At 35.0% G+C, this 26,635-nt stretch overlaps 1 protein-coding gene across 2 annotated transcripts in view; it reads right to left on the bottom strand.

Moving 5' to 3' along the window:
• Window positions 1-16,380, bottom strand: part of GFRAL (GDNF family receptor alpha like) — a 60,868-nt gene extending 44,488 nt beyond the window's left edge. The window contains exons 1-7 of one of the 2 annotated variants that reach the window (XM_032299744.1): window positions 16,213-16,380; window positions 14,774-14,819; window positions 12,581-12,710; window positions 10,598-10,732; window positions 8,848-9,000; window positions 1,732-1,785; window positions 321-651 (exon numbers count right to left, since the gene is read on the bottom strand). In XM_032299744.1, the coding sequence (XP_032155635.1) occupies window positions 321-651; window positions 1,732-1,785; window positions 8,848-9,000; window positions 10,598-10,622 (563 nt within the window). In that variant the 5' untranslated portion in view covers window positions 10,623-10,732; window positions 12,581-12,710; window positions 14,774-14,819; window positions 16,213-16,380. Of the gene's footprint in view, window positions 1-320; window positions 652-1,731; window positions 1,786-8,847; window positions 9,001-10,597; window positions 10,733-12,580; window positions 12,711-14,773; window positions 14,866-16,212 lie in introns of those variants that run through there. The other variant, XM_032299745.1, reaches the window with a different exon arrangement.
• Between the last annotated feature and the right edge of the window lie 10,255 nt (window positions 16,381-26,635).

Below are 26,635 nucleotides of genomic sequence, written 5' to 3'. Positions count from 1 at the left end.
AAAGCTGATACATAAGTCAGGTATATTAACCAATTCATTAGTCTAACTTGAATATGTAATTTTTATAATACCATTTCATGGCTACCACATTTTGACATACCGAATTTTTTATTTCAAAAATCCATTCTGCATTTGAATTTCAAAGACAATACTGTACATATACCACAGATTCAAAAAAAATATGAATTGTCTGGCTTTATTTACACTGTATTGGATCATGGTGGGAACTCTAGCTAATGTAATGAGATCAAGTGTTAGGACTAGACTGTAACAAATAAGGTGCCAAAATAAGAAAGTAAGATATGAGTGTTTTTACCCACCTGCATAATTCATCATTTTGGCAGCTGTGAATTACACTGAGGCAAGTAGGGGGTGGAACCATGTTCATTGCACATGGCTTGCTGTGAAGAGCTTCTTTGGACTGCTGACAAGGTATATCAGACTGACTACAGTCACAAAAAGCCAACATCTGGGCAATGTTAAAAGGTATATTTTGATAGAAGAACCGTATGGCTGCTTGGCAATGTTTCACATCACACGGATTTCCATTTGCTGAGCAAGCTTTAAGGTAAGAGGCCAACTGTGCATTACAGACCACATCCCCTACACATGCCTCTGCCACTTCCAAACAGGACCACATCCTTTTGAATCCTGAAAGCAATGATATGCCCAGGTTGTGGAAAAGTAAATACAAAACTGTACATACAGAATCTATAAAACACTGTGAGACGTCTATGAGCAAAATACAATGATGTACCAATGTCCTATTTTTGGCAAACATTACATTTTTTAGAACAAGTATAAATTTACTGAGACATAGTAGACTTATTGGAATCATCTTTCATCTACATGGGATATTGTGATCCAGAGTGATGGGAAGTGTGTAGGGCCAAAAGTGAGCTGAAGAAAAAATCTCCTGGTCCAAGGTTTTCAAATGTAAACAATAAATCTTCAGATACTGCATTTGAACTATATAGCTTATGGTTAGCTCATTGGCTCAAGGCAAAATGATTCTTGTTCTGCTGTACATTTTTGTGAGGGGAATCTTGAATAGAGGGTCCACACAGTTATTCTAGCATATATAAATGTTTATATTTCTACATATACACAAGCATGCACAAAACAGTTGGTGCCAAATAACTTATAGGATCACAAATATCCGTGAAATGTAATCAATATCTAGTATTTGGGTTTTTGTTTGTTTTTTGAGACAAGGTCTTATTGCATAGTGGCATGATCTCAGCTCACAGTAACTTCCATCTCATTGGCTCAAGTGATCCTCCTGCCTCAGCCTCCCAATGAGCTGGGATCACAGGCACACATGCCCCCATGCCCAGCTAAGTTTTGATTTTTGTTTTTGTAGAGACAAGGTTTTGCCATGTTTTCCAGGCTGGTCTAAAACTTCTGGGCTCAAAGGATCCACCAACTTCAGCCTCTCAAAATGCTAGGACTGCAGGTATGAGCCACCATGCCCAACCTACTATTTGGTTTTAATTATTAAGTATTTCTTAGCACATCTATAAATTGATAATGAATGGGCAAAGTAGTTGCTTTAATATCATCATTAGCAGAAGAAATGAAATGATTTTGTTGCATTTTGTTATATTAGAACTGTTAAACCACATAATTTATTTTGTATTAATGTATCTTTAAGAAGTATGGTAACTGCATTTTAAATTATATTGTCAAGTATTTGCAATGCCAATCAAAATAATAACGTATAAACATTACCATGATGGGAAGGTGTAGTTAGATTCCATTTGAATTTGTCCTCTTTTATGTTATCTAGAAGGAAAACAAAAAAACTATTTCATTATTGAACAACTTTCTAAATTTCCTAGGAAAACGTGGGCTACATTTATAAATGAATAAAGCCCACATATATTCAAGCAAAAGTATATACAAGGTTGTCTAACACTTATTTAAGCCTTGTTATTCAAAATTAGTATGGTATAGAGGAAGAAAATAAGCCTCTGAAATATCATTCAAGTGAGATAAACATCCCTACTCTGAGGATTCAGTTACTTCAAGACTTAAACAAATGCTAGTGACTCAATGGTGTGCACAGAGTAAACAAACAGTGGACACTGACTGGAGAGAAAAAAACAGAAGGAATATTTTCTGAGCACCATCTCCCACCCCCGCCCAACATAAAAACCCTCGTAAGTAAGGTAGTTTGAATTAATTTGAATACAATTTTAAAACCAATCCCATCTCTGATTATCTTACCCTCCGAGAGTTCTTAGGAATTAAAATTATAGTATTGGAAAATTTCATCAATGGAAATGAACTCAGTGTTCATCTAATTTCAAGATCTTTAAAGAAACATTGGTTGGCTCCCTACTATGTACCAGGTGACAAACTGAGGATGCAAATCTGCAGTCCCTGTCATCAAGCATCTCATAGCCTAGAAGGAAATATAGACATATAGAATTAAACCAAAAGAAAACAGAAGGAACATTAATGTATTCATAAAGTGGTGAGGGAATCAGATGATATGATGTTCATTTTAAAGGGAAAATTATTATGTTTTCATTGGATATTAAGGTATTAACTTCTGTTATGGCATAAATGCCCCTTCATGATTGTGTACTAATCTGAGCTGCTTGTTCTTATTTTCTACCTACTAGTCTAGTGCACATATAAGATGGTACTATCACAAGAAACTTACTTCTGCCCCCAGGTGTGTCACGGCCTTCCAGACTCCTTACATTGTCCAAGTTATTCTCACTAGGCATTGTTTTTCGTTTGGTTAATTGATCAAGCCCCAGCTTGAGAATCACTCTTTCTTCCTGATGCCACCCATCATCCTATCTCTCTGAGGAAGATCTGGAGGTTCCAACTTCTGTGATACTATTCCATATTTAATAAAATCCCAGTAAGCAGATCCCAGTAAATCGCATAGCTTTTGTAACAGGTACAGAAGTCTAGGCTGAACATGATTTATGGATTAATACCTCTGAATTGGGTCTGATCAGTAAGGCTGTGCCACTGACTAAAATACATTCAATAAACTACTCTGTAGGCAAAAGTAAACCACAGCCTCACTCACTGTTGTGGATGTTTGTCCCATACCCCCTAAATTTATACGTTGAAGCTGTAATTCCCCACGTACAGTTGTGTGGTGTAGGTGTCTTTAGGTTAAATGAGGTCCTCTCTTTCACCAGCATCAAAAATTCCACTCTTTGTAACTTCTTTTCCTGTCTTTAAAAACTTCTTTTTGGCCTCTTCAACTATATCATAAAATTGTTCTGAAAATATTTTTCTCCTCCCTGTGTGTTTTTTCCTAGACAGCCTTATTCTCCTTTATGTTTTGTATCTACTTATAAACTTCTGTATCTCTATTTTAGATTTCTCTCCTCAAGATCCCTGCTTCCCAATGCCAGCTTGATGAGACATGTTCCTTTACATTTTTTAGACTTTTTTAATCATTGCAAAGTTAGAAAAAAAAATACTAATATTCCTGACTCGAATATTCCAAAACATGCCTCAAATGCAATGTTTTCAGAATACAACTCATCACTTTTGTCCACAGTCCTGTACAAGTTTTTATTTCTTGGTTCAGTGTGTAGCAATCCCCTTGTTCCAGGCTAGCCACCTGGAGATTATGCTTAATACATTTAAACTCCTCATATCCAACTGGTCACCAATTCCTATTGATTATTATTCATAAATACACCAGGAGTTTTATTATAATTTTCAGGAACAGTGTGTTAGTTCAGGCATGCATCACCTCTATCTCAAATTATTTTGATGGCTTTTTAGTGGTATTCCTGACCTGCATCTTTCTCTGCCCACCCCCCACATTCCTACCTTACTGCCTGTAATACCTTTTGAGAAACTGATGATATAATCCTCTATTTAAAATATGTAACAACTCTTCATAACAACAGTTTGAAATCTAATCTCTTTACAAATATATGTAAGTTCAGTTTTCCTCCTTTTCATAAATATCTGTTTTTTTTCAAGGGTCATCAAATATTTTTCCATTCGGCTAGCCAGCTTAACAAGGGGTTTGTTGCTCCCCAAATGTTCGCCTCTTCATTCTATTTCTTCGGTTTAAAATACCCATTTTATTTTGCCTCCCTAATGAAACCTAACCTACCCTAAAAGGCCCAAGTCTGACAATTCTGTGAAGTCTTCTGAGTCACCATTATTTCATACTCTATGGCTTTTAGTACTTTGTCTATGTGTGTGTGTGTGTGTGTGTGTGTGTGTGTGTATCCTTATCATGTGTGTAGCATGTATCACATCATATAATTGACATTGTGTTTCTGGTGTGTATGTGTGTATCCTTACAGATGACTATACCATGATCACATTGTATAGGTGATTTTTGGCCATTATTTTAATTAACAATTGAGATCATGCAAAATATGTTATATGATGATACTGAAATTAAATCAGAAATCAATAATAAAAATAGCTGATAAATCCCAGATATTAGGAAATTAAACAACCTTCTGCCTGGGCACAGTGGCTCATGCCTGTAATCCCAGCATTTTGGAAAGCCGACGAAAGTGGATCATCTGAGGTCGGGAGTTCAAGACCAGCCTGGTCAACATAGCAAAGCCCTGTCTCTTCTAAATATACCAAATCAGCTTGGCATTGTGGTGTGCACCTGTAATCTCAGTTACTTGGGAGACTGAGGCAGGGGAATAGCTTGAACCCAGGAGAAGGAGGTTGCAGGGAACAGAAGAAAATATTTTGACATAAATAGAAATTAAAACAACATACCAAAATATGTGGCTATAGCTAAATCAGTACTTGGAAGGAAATTCATAGTATTAAATGCTTACATGAGGAAAGAATAAAATCTCAAATCAGTGGTTCAGGGTTTTAGGTTAAATGGCAAGAAAATGGGGAGCACCTTAAAATCAAATCAGACTTACACACAAAGAAACAGTAAATAGCAAAATTGGAAAGATACAAATTATCAATATATAAACATAAAAAGGACATTGCTGCAACTGCTACAGACATTAAAAAGCACAATTAGGAAATGCTAGCAGCATCTTTGTTGAGAGAAACCAGAAAGAAAGAGTCAATTGAAAACTTAAAGAATAAAAATCCAAAATAAATTCAACAGATGAAAGACACAAACTACCAAAGCTCACCCATAAAGAAATAGATAGCAAGAATAGTCTTACAACAAATGAACACATTGAATTTATATTTTCAAACCTTTTAATGAAGCATGGGCCAGATATCTTTCCTGGCTAATGAAATCAATCATGTAAGGAAGGAATAATACCAATTCTTTTTATACTTTTCCAGAATACTGAACAGGAAGAAATCCTTCCCAGTTCATTTTACAAGGTCAGCATAATTTAGATACCAAATCACACAAAGACACTATAAGAAAACAAATCAACATGCCAATATACTTCACGAACATAGTTATTTAAACAAAATATTAGCAGTTGAATCCAGAAAAACAAAATGAATAATACACCATGATTGAACAGAATTTAGCCTTGAATTGAAGGGCTGGAACAGCAGTCAAAAATCAAATAATAAATTTCACCATATGAAAAACTAAAGGAAAAAAATGTGATCACACTTGGCAGGATATGGGGGAGGAGAAATGGAGAGAAGTTGGTTAATGGGTACAAATCCACAGTAACAAAGAAGGAATAAGTTCTACTACTTGATAGTGCAGCAGAGGGACTATAGTTAACACTAATTTACTATATATTTTGAAATTGCCAGAAATATTGGAATAGTCCCAAGAAAAAGAAAAGATGAATGTTTGAAGTAATTAACAGTAATAAAGAAAAAAAGCATTTGCAGAATTCAGCATTTATTTATCCATTTATGATTGTAAAAACAAAGAAAACCAGAAATATAAAAGAAATATACAGGAATTTCCTCAACCTGATAAAGAGAACCTGCAAAGAACACACACATGTGTGCGCGCGCACACACACACACACACACACACACACACACTCTTTATGGTACAAAGCTGAATGTCTTTTTCCTAAGACAGGTGAAAAGACAGGATGCCCACTTTTAACAATTCTATTTAATATACTGAAAGCTCTAGTCAGGGTAATAAAGCAAGGAAAATAAATGAAAGAGAAAGACTACAGATTGGAAAGGGAAAAGTGAAACTCTATTGTAGATGACAAGACTACTTCTGTAGAATTTCCTGAAGATTCTACCAAAAAAAACCCAAAAAACAAAAAACAACAACAGCAACTAATAGTTGCATTTAGCCAGTCATAGAGTAAGGTCCATGTATAAAAGTTGATTGTATTTCTATATAATCGCTATAATCAACAGAGAGTTAGGATGTAAAATAAATTACCATTTACAACAGTACCAAAAAGCGAAATGTGTTTGTAGAAGCCTAAAATAAATGTGCAAGAATTATATATTGAAAACAATGAATTAAATCAATAAAGTTAAAATAAATGGAGAAATATATCATATTAATGGATCTGAACACTCAACATAGTAAATTGGTTTATAATTTCAAGGTAAATCCAGTTAAAAGGTCAGCAGGATTTCTTTGCAGACATTGACAATCTGATTCTAAAATTTTTATGGAAAGGCAAAGTGGACCAGCCAGGTGGTGCACACCTGTAATCTCAGCAGTTTTGGAAACTGAGGTGGGTAGATCACCTGAGCCCAGGAGTTAGAGACCAGCCTGGCTAACATGGCGAAAGCCAGTTTCTATTAAAAATACAAAAATTAGTGTGGCATGGTGGCACACCCCTATGATCCCAACTACTTAGAAGACTTTGGCATGAGAATTGCTTGAATCCAGGAAGCAGAGGCTGCACTGAGTCAAGATCGGGCCACTACACTCCAGCATGGGTAACACAGCAAGGCCCTTTCAAAAACAGTAACTACAACAACAAAAACAGGTAAATATTTTTAAAAGGACAAATAAATAGCCAAAATTATTTTTTAAATAACAGTTGAAGGAATCACACTACTTGATTTCAAGACTTTCTGTGAAGCTACAGTAAGACTGTAGAATATTTGCAAAAGTGCAGAATTAATTCAATGGAATGGAATAGAAAGTCTAGAAATAGAGCCACCAATACATGGCCAAATGACTTTTGAGAAAACTAAAACTGTTATTATTTTCCACAAATGTGAATGGAACAATTAAATATCTGCATGAAAAAAAAAATCTGACTTGTATCTTGTACTGCATACAAAAATTAACTCATAATGTAACATAGGCTTAAATATAAAACCGAAAACTACATTATTTCGAGATTATATGAGAAAATTTTTGTTAATGCGAATTGGTGAAATGTTTATTAGCTACAACATTAAAAGTATGATCTATGAAAAAAATCAACTGAATTTCACCATTTTTTAAAAATTCTGTTTTTTAAGACACTCAAGGAAATAATGACACAGACTAAAAACATACAAAGCAGAAATTCAGATTAAAAAAAATCTATTCAACATACAGAAACAACTCTCAAAACTCAATGCAATAACCAAAACCAATTTAAAAATGGGCAAAAGTTTGAAAAAATATTTTACCAAATAAGATAGATGGCACATAGCACATAAAAATATGCTCAACATTAAGTATAAATTAAAACCTTAATGTGATACCACTAAATATATATTAGAATGGCAAAAAATAAAAGTGTTATTGGGGACTTGAGGCAACGGGAAATTTTATACATTGATGGTTACATTAAATCTGAATTACAGTTTAGAAGCTTTTGGTAACATTAAGTACATACTTACCATGTGACCCCACAATTTCATACCCAAGTGAAATAAAACTTATGTTCGTATGAGTCTTGTATATGAATATTTATAGCAGCCTTATTTTTAATCCCTGAAAACCTGGAAATAATGCAGTTTACTTTCAATAATGAACGGATAACCAATCTGTGGTATACTCACACAATGAAATACTACTCGTCAAGAGAAAACAACTTGTGCATGAGAAAAATAAATGAATCTCCAATGTATTATGTTAAATAAAATATACTGAATTAAAATGGCTACATGTTGCATAACTTCAATTGTTGATATTCTGGAAAAGGCAAAATTATGGAACAGAAAATTGTCTAATCAGCTCACCAGGAATGATTAAATGGGTTGGACGATGAGATCATTCCATGGAGATGAGAGGTAAATCTGCCTCTTATAAAGTGAGAGAAGGTTGATTATAAAAGAAGAGATTAGGACTCTATGATAACAGGTGCATTCCTCAGCTGACTACTTTTCATAGTACATAGGGACATTATAGACTAAAAACTGTTCACTTTAGAACTGTTTGATCTTGCACTTCTCTTGGAATGTCTTTTTTGTACCCTCAAAGGTACATTTTGAGGGTACAAAATGTACCAGACTAGCTGATCACCACTACTCCAGTGCATTAGCCTGATTAAATATTCCTATGCAAAGGCAAGTAACTCTAGCAATTAAATTTTTATTTCTCCTGGTAGACTCTGAGTTCCTTAACCACAAGGATAATATCTTATTTGTCTTATATCATCCAGGTGTTGTGCAAAGCCACAATAAACCCCACAAATATAAGAATTGAGTGAGTCAATCTATAATGCTAATGACTTAAATGAAGCTTAAAATTGTGGTTAGCAATTTAAGAAATATGTCATGTGTTTACTGAGGTCTAATGCCTCACAAAATCCCAAGGTACATCAAAAACTGTATCAAAAAACCTCATGTGTCCCACAAATATATACAACTGCTATGTACCAACAAAATTCTAAAAATAATAAAACTTTGAAATGAATTAATCGAATTACAAAAAAAATTAATCAGATTACATAGATATGAATTTTGAAATTGTGGCTTTCTTTTTCATGATTATAAACATTTCTTATAACAAAATATTACCTGATTTATTGATACATTTTTTTCCAAGCAGTTTGTTCACAGTACAAGAGAAGTCATCAGTGCAGAGACACTCTTTAAATTGGAAATTGCTTTCCACTAAGTACTGGATACTCAGGTTACAGTATGATGAATTCCTCATCTTACAGGTGTCACCTGGATCTCACAATCAAAAACATAACATTATAGATATTAATCTGATTATAATTTTGGATTCTTCCTCCCTAAAGTACTTTTAACATATTAATCTGAATAATTAATATAGTAAGATTATCTGGGGTTACAATAGGACATCCATATAAGTGACTTTTTAAGAAAAACATCTATTTTCATTGAATATTTTCCATAATGTACTTTCTATACTAAAATTTTCTGCATTTTAAAATAGCTTTGTTCCTACTTAGAATGCCATTTCTTGCTTTTCAGTAAAAATAAGGCTATTCCCACCCTAGGTGACCAGAATGCTCTTTAATCTTAACATTTTGTCTGCTTATCTATTTCATCAGCTATTTTGTCTTAATCTGTTATTTTATTTTCATGTCATTCGAAGGCTATAGTAAGAGATGTGCAGGTGGTTTTAAATTTATCATTAAAAATTATGTGGTTCTGGAACATAGCACTCAGTAAGTATTATTGAATAAGTGAATAAGTCTTTCATAATTACCAATATTTCATTTTTCTGCATTAATTTAAAAATATATACTCCTCTACCTGAAATTTTTCTTTTATTATTCTGACTAAAACTACTTGAGTTTATTTCAGTTGTACCTTTGAGAATATGTATATTTCAGCTTTATATATAAAATAATTACGCAAATATTACTGCAAACAACTTGCAATTTGTACACTAAAATTAATAAATAAGTTACAATTTGTGACAATGAAATATAATACTTTGACAACATATTTTAAACTGCCTTATAAAATGTAGCAAGAAGTTTAATCAACAAAACAAATAAATTATTTTTGTCATCCTCTGTCCTCATCTTAAAGTTGGTACTTTGAGCAAATAAATTATGCCTTTGAATTTACACTGTATAACAGTGTTCTACTGTATAAACTATGTTGTACCATATAGTCAGTTTATTCTATTTGCTTTTAATAAAAGAAGTTTTACTACAATGCTGTCATTCAATGCTTATTTATCTATTTGAATATTCAAAATATATATATTTTTTCTTTTTAAGAAAATACCAGTCACTCTCCAATCTTCACATTCTCAACTCTTGAACCTTGCCTCAAACATTTGAAAGGTAGGAAAAGTTAAAAACCAAAACCATAGTTTTACTTGTTCTTGACATAGAATTGAAAATACTGTATATAAGTTTCAAGAATATAAAATGTACATTATACATGGACAAATACACAACAATTATTATTAAAGCAACTTTTATTTTCTCTATTTTATCATGACATATAATCAAAATAATCTTTCGTTTGAAAAAATGCTGCCATGGTTCTGAGAAGCATGCATAAAATTATAGCATTATACATGGTGAGAGAGGTAAGAAATTATCTGAAATCTTGAATAACACTGCTCTCAGTATCAGTAATTAAAGCCCATTAGTAATTAAGAAAATCATTTTGTAATTAAATTTGCTAATACATAATTAAAAGTGAATCAATTTGATGTCAAGATTGAATAAGATACTTAGAGAAAACCTTAGTGCCTAGGATAATCACAAAATATCAAATCTTATTTTTATTTTCATGAAAATAAATAATTTGACTGCATTTTTAGTAACTTGTTTACCTGAATCACTGCAGGCATCTTCCATTACACTCCAAGCATGCTTACATCCGTTTGCGTCGCGTAAGCATTGCTCTCTTAAATATGTGCAATTATTGCTTTGGGAAGTGTATTCATTTTCCAAGCTCAGGCCCACAGCTTGAATAACAACAACAATAAAAACAAGTTTGTAATGTCAGCATGGCATCCATTTTCTTCAAATCTAGATTATTAATGATAAAGGGCAGAATTATGGAAAATAACATGTAGTGAAATTACTGATTGTCAGAATAATCTTAACCTCCTCTTTAGCTGTAGATCTATATTTGTTCTTAAGATTTTTAAACGAATAAGTTAAATTTTTTCATTTTACCTTCTCATCATCTCTTTATTCTTAACTTATATTTTTTTTTACTATTGTTCCATTAAAACTACTCTTAAAAAATGTCTCTACCCCTTTAAAATCCAACTTAAAGGTTTTAAGACTTCATGTCACCGTTGAGCATTTTGATGACTTTTTGTTTTTGAAACTCTTCCTTTGGCAGTCCAGCCTTCTTGTTCTCTTGATATTTATCTACCTTGTATTTTCTGTCCACAGCTAAAATTCTTCCCAGATCATTTTATTCTTCTGGTAAAGTGTAATTTTAGCTTAGGTTCTCTTATCAGAGCTTTTCTATTTTCATTTTATATATTCTCTGCAGAAAATTCCATGTACTCTTAGGGTTTGAAGTAAAATCTTTAGTCTGATGATTCTCAAATGTGTAATTCAATCTCAGTACTTCCAGTGCTCCAGTCAGATATGTAATTGTTATCTCTACCTGAATGTTTCAGAAACACTTTAACATGGTCTTCACCATCCTTGTTCTGCTGTGAACCACTCTACTCCATCTACAATTCATGCCACAATTAACATAAGCAAATAGAAATCTTGGTTTTGTGGTAGACTACTTTCCATCCTCAACTTCACTCTCCCATATTCATTCTTGCTAAATTTGGTTGACTTTCACTTTGAGCATTTTTTAACTCATTAGCCAGTTAGCCTCTAGTTCGAATCTTATTCAGAACATTATTCAAGTAAGTTATAACTCCTAATCTACCTAATGCACTATTCTAGTGTTGCCATTTTTCTGTTTATATCTTTTAAATGATTTCTCATATCAAGGCTCTCATATTCCTTACCATGTGCAATCTGGAAGGCCTCAAGCGTTTATCGTTTTCCAAATGATCCATGCCGCATACTTACCGTCTGGTCCATGTTAAGTATTCCTTTTCTTTTTCTTCTGGAATAACCCTTTTTGTTGTTTAAATCTGAACACAATCATTATCTATTTTCAGGAAACTTTACCTGAATTCCATACTCGCATTTTTCCACACTCAAACTGAATTTGACATCTTTAATCCATTTTACTAGAACCGTGGGGATCTCCCAATTACAGGATTTACTGTTCTGCAGTGTGTATATTCACATGCTTATCTCCACACCACTGTACTGCACAGATTTACCTGGGCAGACATTAAGGATAATTTATAACTGTATTTTCACCACCAAACACAATGATAACCTATGAGTATCTAATACATGTATACTGACTTATATTCAACTTATTAGTTGTTTATATATGAGATATGTAAATGACTGATAACATCTAAAAATAATACCTTCCAGATATTTACAAGTTATTTTTGCTAGAAGAGAAATGGTTTCAGCAAGTTTTCTAAAAACAATCAAGGAAACAGAAATGTTAATTTAATATGTTATACAAGTTAGTCAAATTGACTCTGCAAACATATTAAGTGACACTAGCCAAAGCGATTAATAGAAAAAAAATATGGGGATCGCAATTGTGTTACAGAGACAGTTACAGTAACTGTCACCAAGAGAGTCAAGCTATAACTAAATGCCTATTTGAATTTTTAAATGCTGTTGTTAATTATGAATCACCTGTGACAATGTAGAGTGATAGACTTCAAGTAAGGCCTTAAAATCTTTTTCTTTTTAAATCTTACCTCTTTCCAAATATCATCTTATAAGAAGAATCCAAGACAACTGATTGGACCATGTGTACTACTTGCTGGGTCACTGCATTTGGAGATTAGGCCCATGGGTGTAGCTTGGCAACATTTTTCTTGCTGAGGGCTGGAGTGGAAATGGACATATCAGCTTTCTGTTTTCTCTTGTGTTCATGGACAACCTCATTTAGTCAAGCCCTTGTTTTCCTTAGTCGGCAAGCCCAGAAACAGAAAAATAGGACCCTTTTGATCCTAGCCCAAAGATACTTTGCCAAATCCAGTTTTCCAGAAACACAGAAATAGGAATTTGAAGTCATAAACTTATAAGAAAATGGCGTTTTATTTGCCATTAATCATTATATCCTGTGAAAAGCTCCCTCAAGCATCTTATAAGTGACAATCTTCTGGATATATCATCAAAACCTCATCAGTACTTCAGAGTAATGATCACTTAGAAATTCTACATGTTATGTTTCCCAAATATGTTTTATTTCCTTTAACATTTTTGTTTTTTTAATAAGCTACTTAATTGATTATTTTATTGGATTTCTCGTACCTTCTACTCAGACAAAATATTTAATCAGCTAAGAAAACCACCTCAATGATTTGCTCCACAAGAATTAAAAATATAACTTTACATTTCCAAAATCTGTCTTATTCATTCCTATGATTTGTGTTTTCGTATTTAACCTAGGATTTTTTTAAGAATTCTCCTGAAATGCTCCATGAAAAATAACTTCTATTTTAAAATTATTAAGATGTATAGTGTTGCAAATTTTATCACTATTTTAAAGAAGTATAGGGTTCATTGTCCTATTAAATGCTCTCAGTTTTTAAAGTCCATCATTTTCCACATTTCTTTGCCAACAGGTATTTTCCTCATTATTTCCCCATTTAGATAATGTTGACAAGCTTTCTGAAGAGTATAATATGGGAAATGTTGATACAACCTATCAAATAGAAAAATTTTAGTTCTAACCATGTTAAGAAATTATCTCCCTCCTTCATGAAACCTGGTGTCAAGTTAATTTAGAAATAAAAGATGAAAATAAGAGGCCATTGCCTTTTCAACTATGGTCATAATGAGTCTATCATGCGTTTTGAGAGCTTCATTATATTGCTGCCTGATCTATAAAAATTAAAGTGTCCCATATTTCTCTTTACAACAAAAAAGTAAATAAATATTCAAAATCTGTACAAAAATAAGAAAATGTATTAGGAATAAGTACAAAAAGCAAAATTCTGGAATAATGGAAAAGTATTACTTAAACCAAAGACAAACTGAAAATACAGAAGGCATTTCTCTCCTTCTTAAGCTTCCGTGACTTGATTTGACTCTCCTTTTATATCCCACACAATTTAAAGTACACCGCTTTGCTTTCTTGCCCACAATGATGCCTTTATTCATCAGGTATATGCCAGCTTAAACATAAAATGGCATATGTTTAAAATCACTATCCAGCTAAGATTACAATTATTTCTTTTCTGAATTCAGTTTATAGATTCTACCAAACGCTAAAAAAGATATAATATATTCTCCAGTCACACATCTAGAAAATAGATTTTCTTGGATTCTGCATTAAATAAAAATAAGTTATTTTTCATCAACATCTTATAATACATTCATAGGATCCAATAAAAGAGAAATAAGTTCATGCTTCAGCTCTAGCTTATGAAAATTAATCAAAATATGAGGCATTTTGATATAATGTTAAGTTGTTTTACTTCACTAAATGACTGTTAGCAAATATTAACACTGTAGGAAATTGAATGGTTTAAATTAGTCTTATTTTTATTTAATTTCAAAGCAAATAAAATAGATAACAGCTAGAAATTTTTCATCTTATAACTTGTAAACAGATACTGGAAGGTTTTATTTCTAAAAGGTTCTAACACGTGTGAATTCCATTAATCCTAATAAATAGCTCAAAATCATTGGGTCACTTTATACACAGAAACAATCCGAGAGATTAATGCAATTTTTACATTCTGCATTATGTATAGAGTTAGAAATAAGTAAAAGTGAGCGTACATTTTTGCAAGAGGAATAAATCATGTTAAAGTATAAATCTGTAATGTACTTGGTACTTCATATTATAAGCTGCTGTTAAGTTTAAGCGTGATGGTGTTCAGTTTACAAGAATTAGTATTATTAGTAATTCAGATAAACCAGAAGCACTATTCACTTACCCAAGAAAATGAGCACTATCATGCTGGACAACTCACGGCTGTTCACCTGGAAAAAAAAAGGCAGATGTGTTTCTTCTGACAACTTTCTTAACAGTAACTGTCCAGAATAAGGCATCAGCATCTGTGTTTGCTTCCTAAAACCATTACCAATTCAAGTCAGCTTCCTACGTCATCATTTCCTCACCAATGTTTCCTAAGCTGTGAACTATTCTAATTATATTCAAATTCAATTATTCTCCTGAGTGTGCTGGTGTTGGATATTAGGATATTATGCCTCTAAGAAAGCCCATGAGCAAAATAAAATGATACATAATCTGCACATTCATAAAAAAAGATTTTCTTTAACTAAAATAGTACACTACTTCAAAGCCTCCCAAATATGACCCAAAATTTTCAAAGACACAAGCATACTCAGCTTCCACATTTTAATTACCTCATTAAGGCAAATTCATGTCATTTGAGGGTATGGAAAAGCAGAGAGGCATAGTAGCTCTGGAAAATGTATGCAAAATTCAAGTTCTACTAGAATTAGCCTAATATACATCATACATACTTGGAAGCTACTTCCCAAACAAGGAATGTTGTATTACATGTGCCACAAACCCCAGTATGCTTAAAAATTATGCCACTTCAGCTATAGTATCTCATATCCTCCAAATACAGCTACAGTGTAAAAAAAAAATACTCTTTCCAGTGATGCAGAAATTCTGTGTTCCACTGGAAGGATAATCAACCACATTTGTGTTCATCACTTGACAACTATTTTTTTTTCCTAGTTTCAAGAGGGACTTATTTATCTTATATCTTAGTTTGGATATGCCCTTCTTCAAGTAAACCTACAGCACATTACCTCCCCAGGGGTGTCATGAGACTTCTACTTTTAAATCACCTGGCGACATTTCCATAACGAATCCTTAAAAGATATAAAATGCTACTTCAGCAAGAAAGTAAGAAGACAGCAGGATGGGAGAGAGGTATTAGTGCAGTTACGCAATTGAGTTTTTGATTGCATACTGTTCGTGTTTATTTTATACTAGTAGAGAAGTTATACTATATTTTGTTTTCAGCAAGCATAATGAAAAGAACACAGACTCTAGAGTCCAACAAACAAAAATTATAACAATGTTTTTCTCTATAGAGCTAAGATAAGTGACTTAGCATTGGAAGTTATTCACTCCTCTGTAAAATGTATTGATCGTATTAATGTTTGCTGTAATATAAAGTATGTATATGAGGGGCTTACATCACAAAAAAATTACATTCGCTGGCTTATTTATTACCTAACAGAAGCATTATAATATCATAAAACTAATCAGTCTTTTCTTCTTTTCAAGGGATTGAGTGGCTAAACTTTTCTAATGACGTCTACCAAGATAATTGTTCTTCTTGATATAAGCCATCTTAAAAGGACTTAAGCTAGAGACAGAGTTGGTTACTACCATAATTGAAGAGTCCAGGGGAAGAATTAATTTCAGCCGTGTTTTAAACTGTTTCTTCTGGGTCTATGTTGTTTGTTTCCTCCTGTCTCTTAGCTGCTTTTTTCTCTACCAGTTCCATTCTTTCCTTCTGGTGGGAAGATGAATGTCAAGCCTTTGGCTAACAGCCTTGTCTCTTAGAAAGCAGAGTAGAAAGTGTTATTCTTTGCTTATTAAAGTTGCAGAATTAAGTCACATCAGTTCTAGATGTGTCAAGTGCCCATCGGTTTTACAAAAGGAACTTACCTTATGTCCAGTATCACAGATACAGGGTTGTAGTGGAGTTGATCCTATTCAAAACACAGAAACTGATGGTGGAGAAGGGGCGCATCATGAAGGAAAATTATGGTATTAGAAGAAGCAGCTGAAGGGATCTTGGGGCAGCAAAAGCCACATGCTTAGTAAAGCATCTAAGTGCTGAGTTTAAGAAGAACAAACACAAAAAAATAAACTTATGAAACACATGAAGAGAACAACATAACAATTTTCTGTTCAAGGAAGGTGATACATAGTGTACTCCTTTCTAGAGTGCAGTGATACACAGAAACTGAATGTAAGACACAGAGTGAATGGTGCTAATCTTTGCCAAACAAATACAGCTTCTGAGGTATATAACTTACAAATATAGAAAGCACTTGTGGGCATATAGCTGCTTTTCCAACATGAAATAATATCAGCTGTTTTACCAGTTAATGCCTGTGCATTATGCCATTAGTCTTCTTTCATATAGAATCCTTCCCAGAATAATATTTTAAGGGCAAAAATTTTTTAAAGATTACAAAGGAAATGAAGTATGTTAAAATGTACTTGTCAAAATACGTTTTAAATTTGTGGTAAGTAATATATATGCTTCCTTATTGCAGAAGTCAATATCAAGATCCAAGTGAGTCTAAAAATACTGTAATTTCAGTGTAGTGATTATCATAGATCCTAATTTGAGAGAACTTCCACAAATGCAGTGTCATATAAAAATAAATGTAATTTCTATTAGTGACAAAGATAGCACAGGAAGTACTGAATTTCAATGAGTTTAGTAAAAAGATAACACAATTTTACGCCAGGCAAATTATAGACACCTCATATTAATAAACCCCAATTTAATGTCACTGAATATAATACTCTCAATTATTTTAATGAAAGCTGCTATTGAATCATAACACTTTAGAGAGAGAATCATCGATTTCGATAATTTCTAATTATTTGTGCCTGATTTTAAAATTTATTCTATATTTCAAGTAAAATGTTGTAATATATAAACAAAACAAAAGAAAGTACAGCTGCTCTGGTGGGAATTTTCATGATGAGTTCTAAGCTTTTTGGGCTTTGCCATCACATCCAGAGCTGCTACTGAGTCATCCAAAGGCTCTGAAATTCTAATTTGAAATTGCCTAAATGTATGTAACTGCTTTTTAATAATTTGTTTTTAGCTAAGGTATAATTCTCATGACAGTTAAATGCACGCGACCTCACACCTTGGCAAAAGACAGCAGTATTTACTAAAAGACTATTGTATCAAACACTCTACAAAAACAAAAATGAGGAACAGACCCTAGTTTCATGAATTGGATACATTAGGATGCAAATTAAGCTACATATAAAAAGGGAAGAAAAGAAAAATTGTTAAATAAAACTCTATGCGGGGATCGGGGGAAGATGGCTGACTAGGAACAGCTCAGGATTACAGCTCCCAGTGAAAGTGTAGAGGGTGAGTGGACGCCGCATTTCCAGACAGATTTTTATTGCCCACAGACCAGGAGATTCCCAGGCGGAGGAGCCCCATGGGCTGCCAGCGCGACTGTTTCAGCCCATGCGGCTGCTTTGCCTGCGTCCTGGCACGACGGTTCTCTGGTTCTCCATACAAAAGACACTGGTCCGGGTGCCCTCTTAGCTGGCAATTGGAGCCCTGAGATGGCAGAGTTGCCCATTCATCTGAAATAGCGAGCCAGGCCAGGAGATTCCTAGCAAAAAAACTGCCAGGAATCTCAGCGCCACTGTTTCAGCCGGCTCAGTGAGTCCCGGCAGGGGAGATCCCAGCACCTTTTCAACAGGGAAAGAGTCGACCATTCAACAACAACAACAAAAAAAAAGACTCTGAGTCAGGGAGCCAGATGATCAGGCTCGGCTGGTCCGACTCCCCTCCCCCACAACAACAACAACAACAAAAAACAATAATTGAAAACATTCTGGGTTGAGAGTTTCACAGCAAGCACAGCTGAAACCGGGATGGTCCGGCTCTGTGGGGGAGGGGTGTCCACCGTTACTGAGACACTCCAACACTACGGAGGCAGTCTGACCATGGCTGAGGCAACCTGTTACTACTGAGAGAGTCCGCCATAACAGAGGTGGGCCACCATTGCCAAGGCAGTTCTTTTTTTTTTTTTTTTTTTTTTTTTGAGACGGAGTTTCACTCTTGTTACCCAGGCTGGAGTGCAATGGCGCGATCTCGGCTCACCGCAACCTCCGTCTCCTGGGTTCAAGCAATTCTCCTGCCTCAGCCTCCTGAGTAGCTGGGATTACAGGCACGCGCCACCATGCCCAGCCAATTTTTTGTAGTTTTAGTAGAGGCGGGGTTTCACCGTGTTGACCAGGATGGTCTCGATCTCTTGACCTGGTGATCCACCAGCCTCGGCCTCCCAAAGTGCTGGGATTACAGGCTTGAGCCACTGCGCCCAGCCGCCAAGGCAGTTCTAACTATACCCATATAAACAGGACTGCAGGGAATATCACATGGCAGCTGGGCAGAGCCCATAGCAGCTCAGCCAAGCCTCTGCAGGCAGACAGTGACTAGGCTGCCTCCTCACTGGGCAGGGTATCCCTGAAAGAAAAAAAAAAAGGCAGCAGCACAACGGAAACTCATAAATAAAGCCCTAACTCACTGAGAGAGAGCACTGAGGGAAAAAAAAAAAGGAGGGGAGTTTATGAGCTCTGCAGCAGCAGACCTAAATCTACCTGCCTAGCAACTCTGAATGAACAACGGAGCTCACAGCTTAGGACTTGAGCTCCAATAAAGGACAGACTATCTCCTCAAGCATCTCCCTGACCTCCATATAGCCACAGAGTCATCTCATAAAGTAGAGAACAACTGACATTTGGCGGGCATCCTTCTGGGACAAAGATAGCAGAAGAGGAAACTGGTAGCAACCCTTACTGTTCTGCAGCTGCTACAGGTGATCCCCCGGCAAGCAGGGCCTGGAGTGGACCTCAGCAGTCCTACAGCAGAGGGGCCAGACTGTTGGAAGGAAAGCTAAGACAAAGAAGTAACTTCAGCATCCACAAACTGGAAGTTCACTCAGAGACCCAATCTGAAAGTCAGTAACTACAAAGACAACAGGTGGATAAACCCACAAAGATGGGAAGAAACCAGCAAAAAAAGGATGAAAACACCCAAAACCAGAACACCTCTCCTCCTAAAAGGGATCACAACTCCTCACCAGCAAGGGAACAAGGCTGGATGGAGAAGGAGTGTGATGAAATGACAGAATCAGACTTCAGAAGGTGGATAGTAAGAAACTACAGTGAGCTAAAAGAACATGTTCTAACCCAAAGCAAAGAAACTAAGAATCTTGAAAAAAGATTTCATGAAATGCTAACGAGAATGGACAACACAGAGAGGAATATAAGTGAATTCATGGAGCTGAAAAACACAACATGAGAACTTCGCAAAGCATGCACGAGTTTCAACAGCCGAATTGACCAAGCAGAAGAAAGGATATCAGAGGTGGAACATCAACTCAATGAAATAAAACAGGAAGGCAAGAATAGAGAAAAAAGGGTAAAAAGGAATGAACAAAGTCTCCAAGAAATGTGGGACTATGTGAAAAGACCTAATCTACGTTTGATAGGCATACCTGAACGCGACGAAGAGAATCAATCCAAGCTGGAAAATACTCTTCAGGATATTATCCAGGAAAACTTCCCCAACCTAGCAAGGCAGGCCAATATTCAAGTCCAGGAAATACAGAGAACACCACAAAAAGGCCGAGAACACCAGCTAGCATCAAAATGGCAGTATCAAATTCACACATAACAATATTATCCCTAAGTGTAAATGGACTAAATGCCCCAATAAAAAGACACAGAATGGCAAATTGGATAAAAAGCCAAAACCCATCGGTGTTCTGTACCCAGGAAACCCAACTCAAATGCAAGGATACACAAAGGCTCAAAATAAAGGGGTGGAGGAAGATTTACCAAGAAAATGGAGAGCAAAAAAAAAAAAAAAAAAAAAAAAAACAAGAGGTGCAACTCATCTCTGACAAAATAGACTTTAAAGCAACAAAGATCAAAAGAGACAAAGAAGGACATTACATAATGGTAGAAGGATCAATGCAACAAGAAGAGCTAGCGATCCTAAATATATACGCACCCAATACAGGAGCACCCAGATACATACAGCAAGTTCTTAATGACTTACAAAGAGACTTAGACTCCCACACAATAATGGGGGAGACTTTAACACCCCATTGTCAATATTAGACAGATCAACCAGACAGAACATTAACAAGGATATCCAGGACCTGAACTCAGACCTGGAACAAGCAAACCTAATAGACATTTACAGAACTCTCCACCCCAAATCCACAGAATATACATTCTTCTCAGCACCACATAACACCTACTCTAAAATTGACCACATAATTGGAAATAAATCACTCCTCAGCAAATGCAAAATAATGGAAATCATAACAAACAGTCTCTCAGACCATAGTGCAATCGAGTTAGAACTCAGAATGCAGAAACTAACTCAGAAGCGCACAGCTTCATGGAAACTGAACAACTGGCTCTTGAATGTTGACTGGATAAACAATGAAATGAAGGCAGAAATAAAGATGTTCTTCGAAACCAACGAGAACAAAGACACAACATACCAGAATCTCTCAGACACATTTAAAGCAGTCTCTAGAGGAAAATATATAGCAATAAGTACCCACATGAGAAGCAAGGAAAGATCTAAAATTGAAAACCTAGCATCAAAACTGAAAGAGCTAGAGGAGCAAGATAAAAAAAAAAAAAACTCAAAACCTAGCAAAAGACAAGAAATAACTAAGATCAGAGCAGAACTGAAGGAGATAGAGACACAAAAAACCCTTCAAAAAATCAATAAATCCAGGAGCTGGTTTTTTGAAAATATCAACAAAATAAACAGACCATTAGCTGGATTAATAAAAAAGAAAAGAGAGAATAACCAAATTGATGCAATAAAAAACGATAAAGGGGATATCACCACAGATTCCACAGAAATTCAAACCATCATCAGAGATTATTACAAGCAACTCTATGCACATAAACTAATAAACCTGGAAGAAACGGATAAATTCCTGGACACTTGCCTCCTCCCAAGCCTAAACCAGGAAGAAGTAGAAACCCTGAATAGACCAACAACAAGGTTTGAAGTTGAGGCAGCAATTAAGAGCCTACCACCCAAAAAAAGCCCAGTTCCAGATGGGTTCACAGCCGAATTCTACCAGACATACAAAGAGGAGCTGATACCATTCCTTCTGAAACTATTCCAAATAATCTAAAAAGAGGGAATCCTTCCCAAATCATTTTATGAGTCAAACCTCATCCTGATACCAAAACCCGAGAGACTCAACAAGAAAAGAAAACTTCAGGCCAATATCCATGATGAACATAGATGCAAAAATCTTCAATAAAATACTGGCAAGCTGATTGCAACAGCACATCAAAATCTTATCCACCACGATCAAGTAGGCTTCATCCCGGGGATGCAAGTCTGGTTCAACATACGCAAGTCTATAAACGTAATTCACCACATAAACAGAACCAAAGACAAAAACCACAAGATTATCTCAATTGATGCAGAGAAGGCTTTGACAAAATTCAACAGCACTTTATGATAAAAACCCTCAATAAACTAGGTATTGACAGAAAGTATCTCAGAATAATAAAAGCTATTTACGACAAAACAACAGCCAATATCATACTCAATGGGCAAAAACTGGAAGCATTCCCTTTGAAATCTGGCACTAGACAAGGACGCCCACTCTCACCACTCCTATTCAATATAGTACTGGAAGTTCTAGCCAGGGCAATCAGGCAAGGAAAAGAAATAAAGGTTATTCAAATAGGAAAGGAGGAAGTCAAATTGTCTCTATTTGCAGACGACATGATTGTATATCTACAAGACCTCATCGTCTCAGCCCCAAATCTCCTGAAACTGATAAGCAACTTCAGCAAAGTCTCAGGATACAAAATCGATGTACAAAAATCACAAGCATTCCTATACACCAATAACAGACTTAAAGAGAGCCACATCAAGAATCAACTGCCATTCACAATTGCTACAAAAAGAATAAAATAGGAATACAACTAACAAGGAACATAAAGGACCTCTTCAAGGAGAACTACAAGCCACTGCTCAACGAAATAAGAGAGGACACAAACAGATGGAGAAACATTCCATGTTCATGGTTAGGAAGAATCAATATCATGAAAATGGCCGTACTGCCCAAAGTAATTTACATATTCAACGCTATTCCCATCAAGCTACCAATGACCTTCTTCACGGAACTGGAAAAAACCACCTTAAACTTCATATGGAAGCAAAAGAGAGCCTGCATAGCCAAGTCAATTCTCTATTTGGAGACGACATGATTGTATATCTACAAGACCCATCGTCTCAGCCCCAAATCTCCTGAAACTGATAAGCAAAAAGAACAAAGCAGGAGGCATCACACTACTGGACTTCAAACTATACTACAAGTCTACAGTAATCAAAACAGTATGGTACTGGTACCAAAACAGAGATATAGACCAATGGAACAGAACAGAGGGCTCAGAGGCAACACAACATATCTACAACCATCTGATCTTTGGTAAACCAGACAAAAACAAGCAATGGGAAAAGGATTCCCTGTTTAATAAATGGTGTTGGGAAAACTGGCTAGCCATGTGCAGAAAGCAGAAACTGGACCCCTTCCTGACGCCTAACACTAAAATTAACTCCAATGGTTTAAAGACTTAAACATAAGACCTGATACCCTAAAAACCCTAGAAGAAAATCTAGGCAAAACCAATCAGGACATAGGTGTAGGCAAGGACTTCATGACCAAAACACCAAAAGCATTGGCAACAAAAGCCAAAATAGACAAATGGGACTTAATCAAACTCCACAGATTCTACAAGGCAAAAGAAACAGTCATTAGAGTGAATCGGCAACCAACAGAATGGGAAAACATTTTTGCAGTCTACCCATCTGACAAAGGGCTGATATCCAGAATTTACAAAGAACTAAAACAGATTTACAAGAAAAAAACTAACAAGCCCATTCAAAAGTGGGCAAAAGATATGAACAAATACTTTACAAAAGAAGACATACATGAGGCCAACAAACATATGAAAAAATGCTCATCATCACTGGTCATCAGAGAAATGCAAATCAAAACTACATTGATATACCATCTCACGCCAGTTAGAATGGCAATCATTAAAAAATCTGGAGACAACAGATGCTGGAGAGGATGTGGAGAAATAGGAATACTTTTACACTGTTGGTGGGAGTGTAAATTAGTTCAACCATTGTGGAAGACAGTGTGGCAATTCCTCAAGAACCTAGAAATAGAAATTCCATTTGACCCAGCAATCCCATCACTGGGTATATATCCAAAGGATTATAAATCGTTCTACTATAAGGACACATGCACACAAATGTTCATTGCAGCACTATTTACAATAGCAAAGAACTGGAACCAACCCAAATGCCTATCGATGATAGACTGGACAGGAAAAATGTGGCACATATACACCATGGAATATTATGCAGCCATCAAAAACGATGAGTTTGGGTCCTTTGTAGGGACATGGGCAAACCTGGAAACCATCATTCTCAGCAAACTGACAGAAGAGCAGAAGATCAAACACCGCATGTTCTAACTCATAGGCGGGTGTTGAACAATGAGAACACATGGACACAGGGAGGGGAGCACTACATACTGGGGTCAGTTGGGTGGAAATAGGGGAGGGACTTAGAAATAGGGAAATAGTGGGGGTTGGGGAGTTGGGGAGAGATAGCAAGAGGAGAGATGCCAGATGTAGGTGATGGGGAGGAAGGCAGCATATCACACTGCCACGTGTGTACCTATGCAACAATCTTGCATGTTCTTCACATGTACCCCAAACCGAAAATGCAATAAAATAAATAAATGGGAAAAATAAATAAATAAATAAAGAGATCAATGAATCAAGATAATATAACAACTGTAAATATATATGCACCCAATACTGAAGCACCTAAATATATAAATCAAAGGTTAAGAGATCTGCAAAGAGACATAAATGCAGCACAATAATAGTAAGTAATTTTAATATCCTGCTTCTAACAACAGAACTATTATCTAGACAAAAATTTAGTAAGAATACATTAGATTTGAACTATACTTATACCAATGGAGTTTACAGGCACATACAGAAAATTTCATCCAATAACAACAAAATATGCATTCTTCTCAATGATATATGGAACATTCTCTAGGATAAATCAATTGATAGACCACAAAAACCGTCCTAACAAATATAAGAAGATCTACATCATATCAGGTATCTTTCTCAATCACAATGATATGAAAGTAGAAATCAATAACAGGAGGAATCAAGAAAAATTATCGAATATATGGAAATTACACAACATGCTCTTGTAAAACTATTGAGTCAATGAATAAATTTAAAAATCAATTTAAAAATATTTAGAGATAAACGAAAATGGAAACAGCATACTAAAACTTATGGGATTCAGTAAAAGCAGTTCTTTTTTTTTTTTTTTTTGTATTCTTGAAAACCCAACCTGTCCCAGGGACAGATTTATTTATTTAAAGAGGAGTAGTTACATAATTCCTGGAAAGTACAACATATGAAAAACTGTTTGAAACCATTTGTTTTTATCTCCAGCAAAGTCCTCATTGTAGGTCTTTTCCCCCTTGGGGTGAGAGAAGGCTGTTTTCCGGAAGGAACTGTAGGTCAGTCCCAGATATTTCAAGCTGAGTAAAAGCAGTTCTAAGAGGAAAGTTTATAACACTAAATGCCTACATGGAAAGAGACAGCCAGAGAGAGAGATATCTTAAATAAACAACTTAATGTTACCCCTCAAGGAATTAGTAAAAGAAGAACACACTAAGCCTAAAGTTAGTGGAAGAAAGGAAACATTTCAGAGCAAAAATTAATGAAATAGAAATTAGGAAAACAATACAAGAGATCAGTAAAGCTCAGAGTTGGTCTTCCAAAAAGGCAAATAAGAATGACAAACCTTAGCTACATTAACTAAGAAAAAAATAGAGATAGTTCCAATAAACTGAATCAGGAATGAAAAAAGACATCACAATCAATAATACAAAAATACAAAGGATCATGAGACTACTATGAACAATTATATGCAAACAAATTGAACAATGGAGAAGAAATGGATAAATACTATGATACGTAACCTTTCAAGGCAGAATCACGAATAACAGAAATATAAACAGAACAGTAATGAACAAGGAAATTAAATCAGTAATGAAAAGTCTGCCATGAAGGAAAAGTGCAGGAAAATATATTTTCATAAATTAATTCTACCCAACTTTAAAGAAGAACTAATACCAATTATTTTCAAACTCTTTAAAAAACTGAAGAGAAGGAAATACTTCCACAGTCGTTTCATAAGGCCAACATTAGCCTGAGACCAAAACCAGACTAAGATACTACCAGAAAAGAAAATTACAGGCCAATATTACTGATGAATATGGATGTAAAAATCCTCAACAAAATACTAAAAACTATACTCAACAGTACATTAAAAGAATCATTCATCATGGTCAAATTGAATTTATCACTGCGATGAAAGAATGGCTTAACATATGCAAATCAGGTGAGGATTGTTAAGGGGTCCAAAAATATAGTTAGATAGAATGAATAAGATCTAGTATTTGATAGCACAACAGGGTGACTATGGTCAATAATAATTCTTTGTATATTTTAAATAACTAGGAGAATAAAATTGAAATTTTCTAATGCAAAGAAATGATAAATGCTTGAGGTAATGGATACTCCAAGTACCCTGACGTGATTGTTACACATCATATGCCCGTATCAGAACACCGCATGTACCCCATGAAAATATATACCTATTATATACTCATAATAATTATAAATATTTTTTTTTAGATTCACTCTGCTTCTGGGTTTGCAGATGTGGTTTTCTACCTATCACAAAATAAATTTACAGAAGTAAAAAAAAATTTAAATGTGATTCATCATAGTAATAGAAAGAAGAATAAAAGCAATATTGTCACCTCAATAGTCAATGAACAAGCATTTGAAAAAATTTAACATCCTTTCATGATAAACTTTGGAAAAATCAGGTATAGAAGGAATGTTTCTTAACACAATAAAAGCC

This window comes from Sapajus apella, unplaced genomic scaffold (assembly GCF_009761245.1).
Source record: "Sapajus apella isolate SASKATOON/1434 unplaced genomic scaffold, GSC_monkey_1.0 scaffold41, whole genome shotgun sequence".
NCBI classification, from domain to species: domain Eukaryota; kingdom Metazoa; phylum Chordata; class Mammalia; order Primates; family Cebidae; genus Sapajus; species Sapajus apella.
Note: the sequence above shows the minus strand (reverse complement) of the source record. Positions and strands in the feature narration are given on the sequence as shown.